This window comes from Ostrea edulis, chromosome 4, assembly GCF_947568905.1.
Source record: "Ostrea edulis chromosome 4, xbOstEdul1.1, whole genome shotgun sequence".
Lineage (NCBI taxonomy): Eukaryota > Metazoa > Mollusca > Bivalvia > Ostreida > Ostreidae > Ostrea > Ostrea edulis.
In genome coordinates, this window is record NC_079167.1 from 20,325,979 (window position 1) to 20,335,082 (window position 9,104).

At 38.7% G+C, this 9,104-nt stretch overlaps 1 protein-coding gene across 1 annotated transcript; it reads right to left on the reverse strand.

Moving 5' to 3' along the window:
- Positions 1-534: 534 nt before the first annotated feature.
- LOC130053762 (uncharacterized) lies at positions 535-7,343 on the reverse strand. Its single transcript, XM_056161316.1, has 3 exons — positions 7,002-7,343; positions 1,191-6,398; positions 535-587 (listed from the first exon to the last, which is right to left on the reverse strand). Exon 2 carries the CDS (start codon positions 6,303-6,305, stop codon positions 1,461-1,463), a length of 4,845 nt encoding a protein of 1,614 aa, XP_056017291.1. The 5' UTR covers positions 6,306-6,398; positions 7,002-7,343; the 3' UTR covers positions 535-587; positions 1,191-1,460.
- Positions 7,344-9,104: the final 1,761 nt, after the last annotated feature.

Here is a 9,104-nt window from a genome sequence, read left to right on the forward strand (position 1 = left end):
TTTATCTGCTATGCGAACAATTTTGTTCCTTTTGTTTAAATGCTTAACAGTGCAATTCAAAGTGCCAACAACAGATTCGATATTGTTACTGTTCAGGAAATTAACAGCTTTTAAGATGTCATTTTCTCCCTCTGTATTTAATTCTAATTGAATTTTATTGCTTTGAAACTAAGTCCGGTACCGTTTTAACCACAGGCAATTGCATCGCTTGGGGTCGAATTTACTATACAAAGAGTACTCTTTATATAGTAAATTCGACCCCAAGCGATGCAATTGCCTGTGGTTTTAACCGTTGCTTCCTGTTTCTATCTCTATGTTATCTGAGGGGGGGGGGGGGGGGGGGGGGGTAAATGCCCTGACCTTCAGCAGTTGTAAATCCGTCTTAAGAATCATTCATAGAACCGGGTCGTATGAACTGCTTGCTCTTCTACATCGTGGACTGAGCTCGAGTCAATCATGAGTACGGCAAGTAACAAGCGTGTTCGAACTGGTTGATGGCTCAACGATGACTATTCTGTCACAAGAAAGACGATGTATGTTTCTTTACTTTTAATGGCAGAGAGACAACCTCCAGGGAGGGTAAAATACTGTAAACAAAAATAAGATCCTATTACAACAGGTTCTGCACAAAAGATAAGTGGCATGGTTTATAATAAACATGTAATATGTTATTCAGAACATATCTACACATTTCATGCTAAAGATATCAAATTTCAGTAAATCAAGAATAACATGCACCAAAGGCTTTACAAAGTTATCAAAAATCTTGAATTCTAAATACACACACTAGAAGACTTATAAAATATTGATACTGATATGTGAAAACTTAAATGTAATCATCACAACCTTTGAGAAAAAATTTAAACTGTGAGCAATTTACACAGAGCGATTTACATATCGAACACGTGAAAGGTCAATATATAGTACGTTCAGAAAATAAGCGAGCGTGCCCCATTTACACAGAAAGAAATAATAACAGCAATGAATAACATCATTAAAGATCTATCAGAGATAAGATAACCAAGAAATATCAATTAATCAAATTTAGACAATATAAACTACCTGCATGTCATGATATACTGGCTGCTTATCACATCGGGGTCAACAAGTGTACAATAACAAATATGCGTAAGCATTCTTAATATGACTTGCATTTAACATAAAAGTTAATAAAGAGATTAAAAACTTACACTTTGGTGCCATGAAGTTGTGGAAAGTTGGAAGTCAAAATGCATGAGTACGGGTACCATGCCGTGAACGTGCTGGGAGCTTTTTGTAACATACAAAACAAAACCAATCCCGGACAAATATAAAAAAAAAAAAATCCGGAATCCAGCACACTCCCCTCCTGATTTTTATAAAAAAATCACTACATCAAATTCAATATGCTAAACTAGCAAAATCATACATACATAATACATAAAATCAAATATCAGTCATTATCCATGAAAATTGAGTCACTAATCATCTGAAGATACCAACAGGACAAGATCGACTACGGGTCGAACGAACACACAAATCTTGTTTTCCTTATAGAGTTTGATTTCCACTTTCCTGACAAGGAAATCGTCACTTGGAAAAAGTTTCGTCACTATTGCCATAGGCCACATGGATCTATGAAAATCCTTCTCTTTTACAAGAACAATATCACCGACATTCAAGTTCACTTCTGGCTGCTTCCACTTTCTCCTGACTTGAAGAGATGAGATATACTCTTTCGTCCATTTCGACCAAAATTCATCTGCTAGACCCTGAACCAGTTTCCATTGACTACGTAACATATCCTTGGTCCCAAACTGTGGAAACGGGCATGTATCGTTTTGACCTTTCTTGTGAGTCAACAACACTGAGGGAGACAGAATTTCTGGGTTTTCTGGATCTGTTGAAATGGGCAGCAACGGACGAGAATTCACTATCGCTGAAACTTCAGCCATCAAGGTCACTAATGAATCATGAGTTAGTTTATTCCTATCTTGCATGAGCATGTTATCCAGAATCCTCCTACAGGTCCCTATCATACGCTCCCATGAGCCTCCAAAGTGAGAGGAATGAGGAGGATTAAACTTCCAGGAAGTTCCATAGGTTTCTAGAGTTTTTGCGATTCTTCCATCCTCAACAAATTCTGCTTCAATGCCCAAGTCCTGAATTGCACCCACAAAGTTAGTGCCCCTATCTGATCGCAATAGTTTTATGGGTCCACGAATTGCTACAAAACGGCGGTAGGCATTGATGAATGCTGCACTGCTCATCTCATCTACTACTTCCAAGTGAACTGCTCTTGAAACTAAGCAAGTGAATAAAATTGCCCATCTCTTTTGCTGAGCTGATCCACCTCGAGTCTTACGCTGGAGAACTGACCATGGTCCAAATGTATCAAGACCAACAAAGGTGAAAGGTGGTCCAGGAGATAATCTGTCCTCCGGAAGATCTGACATCTTTTGAAATAGAAATTGTCCACGACACTTTCGACAAGTCACACAATGACGAATAATAGAGGACACAAGTCTCTTACCGCCAATCACCCAATAGCCCGATGCACGGAGAGCTCCCTCTGTCATGTGTCTGCCCTGGTGATGAATTTTACCATGAAAATGTCGCACTAAGAGGATAGCAATGTGATGGTCTCGGGGAATGATCACAGGCTGAGTGTTGATGGAAATAGCCTTTCCATGTTTCAATCGTCCTCCAACTCTGAGAATGCCATTTTCATCTTGTACAGGAGCAAGAGGAAGAATTTTGGATTTGTTTGACAAAGAACGTCCAGTTTGCAAAGAATTGATTTCATCACCATAAACTTCCTGTTGTACTAGTACTCCCAATAAATTATTGGTTAAATCCGGTCCTTTCATTAATACGTCATTCAAAGACGTTCCCCTGAACACTGCTGACGAATCGAAGACGACTCTAACTTTTCCAGGTTTCTTGGGATGATAAATTCCGAAAAACGGTAGGTACCATTGTTCACTAAGTGTTGGCAAAGGTGGTGCTACCTCAGCATGACCGTTTTCGAACATTTTTCCCATGAATTCAACAACGTGTTTCTTCTTGACTTCATCTTTCTGGAGTGAACGGTCTAATGATTTAACACGCTGCAAGGCTTGAGTTCTGTTGTTAGGCAACAGCTTTCTATTTTCGCGAAAGGGAAGTGGTGCAGTCCAGCGATCATCACAGTCCTTCGTAACCTTACTTTCCATGAGACTTATAAAAAGCTCGTCTTCCACTGATGGACCAAGCCTCTCATCCTGTGGCGTTTTCTCGAAGATCGAGTTTTCTTTGATGGTTAACGTGTTAACACATGGTTCCAGATAGGTTGCTCTACCATTAGCAAGAATGTGAGTTTTGCTAACTGTGATTGTTTGAACAGATTCACGTCCATGGAGAGCTCCAATACAAGATTCACCAACCACAACCCAACCAAGAGGTAATTTGTGAGCGTAGGGTAAGTTATCACCGCCTAACCTCTGATCCACAACATGGTGTGCTTGTATAACGTCACGACCTATCAAGAGTTCTATGTGTACACTGTCATCAACTGGTGGTATGTACGATACCAAATCACAAAGATGAGGAAAGTTTTTCACTACTTCCGGAGAAGGTATTTCATGTCTATTATCGGGAATGTCTGAACACTCGATAAGAGACGGAATCTTAATCCTGACACTATGATCTGCGGACTCAACAACATAATTGTTGCCTTTTCTGCCAGTCGCGGAAACTTTCCCTGAACAGGTTGATAAAGTGAAGTTTATGTGTTCCGAATGATCATCAAAGTTGTCAAACAGTTCCGGTTTTCCAAGGGAGTAATTGCTTTGATCGTCGATCAATGCGTAGACCTTGCGAGCCTGCATGGGTTGGTCCTCATTGTAGACATACACTTGTAGAATTTTTGCGCATGACTTGCTACAAATTTTGTCAGTCCCACAAACCTGTGTACATTTTGTATTAACACCGGTCCGTGACTCCCCTCCATGCCGATTGTCATCTTCTGTAAGATTCTCATCCTTGTTATGAGAGGGTTGCTGTACATTTTGAACACGCAATACATGAAGTCCAGTCGGGTGACTTGTCTGATTACAAACATCACATCGGATAGTCTCTTGGCATTTGTTCTTGGTGTGTCGTTTCAAACTGCAGCAACGGAAACAAAGTTTGTTTTTCTTTAGAATCTCCATTCGCTCTTTCATGGGTTTCTGACGGAAAGTCCTGCACTGATTCAAATTGTGGTTTGTGTTGTGCACGGGGAACATCAATTTGTCCTCAGCTGTAGAGTTTGTAGAAAGTTCCGTTTTCCTTGCGTTCACGCGAATTTGGGGTTGATTATTTGCTGACTGTTTCTGAGAAGATAGTGTGCTAGTGTTGTACTGAAAACTCGGGTCAGTGCGCCATTTTGCCATGTCGTAGATGAAGTTGACAAAATAACTGAACGGAGGAAATAGCATTCCATGTTGATTTTTGTAAGTATTGGCGCGAGATGACCACTTTTCTTGTAGATTGGTCGGCAAGCGAGATACTATTTGGTTTACTCCTGTGGATGAATCATACATTGCAAGCACTGAAGAATAGAGCGGGTTGGCCTTGACACACTGAATTTCACTCAAGAGGTCGTACAAATCATAAAGTCGTTTGCTGTCAGCCGGAGTGTTTGAAAGCTTTGGGAAGTTCGTAAGTTTGTTTCGTAAGCACGCTTCTATCAATTCAGGACTGCCATACCGAATGTCAAGTCTATCCCACAATTTGTGTAATGCATCCACGTGATTTCCTGCACTGGCCGTTTTTATGCATTCAGCCTGCCTGGATGAATCTGGACCCAGCCATTTGATCATGAGATCCAGTTCCTCTGATGGTGTAACTGCAAGTTCTAACATTACAGCTTTAAATGTTTGTTTCCAAGACAAATATTGGATGGGACTATCATTGTATTTAATGAGACGTGAAAGCACTACATCTTTTCTGGCCATCATCCTAGTCATTATCTGACAAAGTTCAACCTGCGAATTGTCTACATGTGGCATCATATTGACTGATGTGTAGCGATTACCGTATTGTGATCCTGAGGTTTGAGTAGTCACCGGATTTGGCTGAGACGGTAAACTCGAATATGGCACAAAGGTAGGCGTTTGAGTAGTCACTATAGAATTTGCCTGAGATAGTATACCCGAACGCGGCATAAAGGTTGGCACTTCAGTATTTAATAAGTGATTCGGCTGAGGCAGTATGCTCGAATGTGGCACAAAGGTTGGCGCTTCAGTATTCAATAGATGATTCGGCTGAGATAGTACGTCTGAACGCGGCGCAAAGGGTGGCGGCAAATCATACACATGACTTGTTTGTGATGAAGTTGCAAGCAAGGGACTAGAGTGTACCATGGTTTGCGTTGGTTGATATGCTGTACGCCAATTTTCATTCATAGGTGTGGAACATAAATTTGCCAATGTCGATAAAGGAACAAATGTTTCACTAGACTGCATAGATGTTTGCACAGTTGACGTGAATGCACTATCAGTGAATTGCACACGAGGTCGCACAGCTGATGTGAACGTGCTATCAGTGGACTGTACAGGCGGTTGCACAGCGGATGTCAAAGTACTTGTAATTGCTTGCACAGGTGGCTGAACAGAAGTGTTAGTGGAATTCACAAAATGTTGTTGAATAAATTCACTTGTCCTTGCTTGTCGAGCTTCAGTAATAGATTCTGTTTCTATATCATCTAACTGTTCTGCATTTTCCATCACATTCAGTGCTGATTGTAAGGCTTCGGTTTCTTGTTGGATTTCAAGTAGACTGATTTCCGCTTCCAATGCTGCCTTTTGGGTCATAATGGCAGCTTGTTTCTCGACGTATTTCATTTTCACTTTCGCAGCCTCAAGTGCAGCTCTTTTCTGAATAATCGCAGACTGAGTAGATGAAAGGATTGATCGGCCTGATCCAGATTTAACGCTTTGTCTGTCACAGCTAGGATCTTTTGTTGCAACTTGTGTGCGTTGAGTGAGAACCTCGGTAACAGCCCTCGTTACATTATCTCTTAATTTCAAATGTGAAATCCTTTCTGTTTCGCTTTCAACTGATCTGTGTTTTACAAGAAAGTCAACATAATGATCTGAAAGTCTTTTAAAATCACCACTAGCTTGTTTTATCTGCTTATGTACCATCTCTGCATCCGATATTTCTGGATATTCCTGAAGAGTGGATATTAGGACATCAATTTCCTTTTGAATATGTTTTATTTCCCGATCATATTTCCTGCATCTGTCCATGAACAACTCGGCTCCAGCCTCTGTGAGTTTCCTTTCCCGTTCCATAGCCATGTCGAAGTTATTTTACTATTCTGTCACAAGAAAGACGATGTATGTTTCTTTACTTTTAATGGCAGAGAGACAACCTCCAGGGAGGGTAAAATACTGTAAACAAAAATAAGATCCTATTACAACAGGTTCTGCACAAAAGATAAGTGGCATGGTTTATAATAAACATGTAATATGTTATTCAGAACATATCTACACATTTCATGCTAAAGATATCAAATTTCAGTAAATCAAGAATAACATGCACCAAAGGCTTTACAAAGTTATCAAAAATCTTGAATTCTAAATACACACACTAGAAGACTTATAAAATATTGATACTGATATGTGAAAACTTAAATGTAATCATCACAACCTTTGAGAAAAAATTTAAACTGTGAGCAATTTACACAGAGCGATTTACATATCGAACACGTGAAAGGTCAATATATAGTACGTTCAGAAAATAAGCGAGCGTGCCCCATTTACACAGAAAGAAATAATAACAGCAATGAATAACATCATTAAAGATCTATCAGAGATAAGATAACCAAGAAATATCAATTAATCAAATTTAGACAATATAAACTACCTGCATGTCATGATATACTGGCTGCTTATCACATCGGGGTCAACAAGTGTACAATAACAAATATGCGTAAGCATTCTTAATATGACTTGCATTTAACATAAAAGTTAATAAAGAGATTAAAAACTTACACTTTGGTGCCATGAAGTTGTGGAAAGTTGGAAGTCAAAATGCATGAGTACGGGTACCATGCCGTGAACGTGCTGGGAGCTTTTTGTAACATACAAAACAAAACCAATCCCGGACAAATATAAAAAAAAAAAAAAATCCGGAATCCAGCACAATGACCACTTTACCCATAACAACCTATTACATGTATATACCATGACGAAGCATCTACACATGTACTTTCTCGTAATTAAATAGTTCAATATACAATACCATGCACTTAGAGAAAATGATGTATGCAGAAAAATCCACCAAAGTCAAATAACTATTCGGTCCAGACAACGTTCTCTAAAGGTTTGGAAGTTCCGGCCCAGTGATAATTCAGCCCAGTGATAATCCAAGACACTTTGACCGCCAAATGCTGTAAATTCCTTATTTTACACGTGTACTTAATATCGCGAAATGACTTGTAGATGTGAAATCGCAAGAACATGAATTCGCGAGTAATCTGTTGATTAGGAGTTTTTACATATATTTTAGGAATATAAAATTTTGTTTTTGCTAGTGATGTTTCTCGCGAAATTACGTGATATTAAAACCCTCGCGTATATTTAGGATTCTACAGTATACTATAATCTAAAGAAATTTTATTTTGTCCTTCGTTATTTATCTAATCAGTTTTATAAATATCGTAGGTATTTCAGATGATGCTTTGTGTATGGTTATCATTTTCAAACCAAAATGACTACTAATTATTTTAGTTAACTGATTCCTGAAGACGATTTTCCCGATAATTATGGAGAAAACACAAGCGCATCTTTTACAAACCGTAAATTAGGAATATGAGTACCCCGGAGAGGGGTGTGGACACTTCAATTTATACTTGCAAATTACACCCCTCCTTCGTTTACTTTAACAGATCAGACGAATCGGAACGAATAATGACAGGTATCGACATTCAGAGAAGTCTAAAATTGTCCGATCATTTCCTGTTGTTTTCACGTGTAGACAACTATCAAGTGGAAGATCTCCATACTTTTAATTAAGTTCTCAAACTCACCGTTTGGAAAAAGACGCGCTCGTGTTTTCTCCATGATTATCGTAAAATCAAGAATGAGATAATTAATATAATAAGCGAGATATTTGGTAAGAAGTGAACTTCATATAAAAAGCATGAATATGATTACTTGCATTACTGACTTTTTAAAAAAAAAATTGATAAATACCTTTTAAGTAAGCAATTCACTTCAGCTTGTATAGTTAGTAAATTTGGTGGATCAAAGTTTCTTTGTCAAATTTTCAATGGACCGAACTGTCTTCAGCGGAATTGTAAGTGGGTCGAATCGTCTTCTTATAAGTTTGGGTTAACTCTTCCCAAAATTTTGGTCCGACAAATAAAAAGTATTTGGTTTGCAAGGTGAACGAATACAAGGTGAAGATAAGGAATACAAAATAAAGAGTTGGGCAAACACGGACCCCTGGACATACCAGAGGTGGGATCAGGTGCCTAGGAGAAGTTAGCATCTCCTGTCGACCGGTCACTCCCGCCGTGAGCCCTACGTCTTGATCAGGTAAACGGAGTAATCCGTAGTCAAAATCAGTGTGCCAGGAACGGCCTAACAATCGATATGAAACACATCAGACAACATTTGACCCAATGATAGGTTGTATTGGAAAACTTGTTTTCCAGTAACCTGTCTCGATTTAAAAACTGATCATACGCAGAACAAGCTCTTGCGTATCTAATCAGTTGAGATATATAAACACCTGATGCAAGTGATAATGGAATATTGCTACATAAATATGGAAAGTTGACGATGGAGAACATGAAATCATTCCCTTTGTCATAAAGTTGAGTTGTTACTTTGCCGTTATTATCTATTTTCAATAAGTATCAAGCAGAAATGAACGACTCTGTTGTGTCTTATTTCGAGTTCACAGGGATATATCGAATCGGCATATGAATGAAAGTTATTATTGTTAATGGATAAAATGTCGATATATCTAAATGTCGAATTGAAGGCCACAGTAAGATAGTTTTCTCTTCACACGTAGACGTTTTTGAAGAAATTTTACTTCATAAAATATAGAAACCGGTCAGCTAACAAAGGAGCATAATTTGTTCC

Bases quoted from the DNA above. Each gene is read 5' to 3' on its own strand.
- LOC130053762 (XM_056161316.1), bottom strand. From the start codon at position 6,305: ATGGCTATGGAACGGGAAAGGAAACTCACAGAGGCTGGAGCCGAGTTG.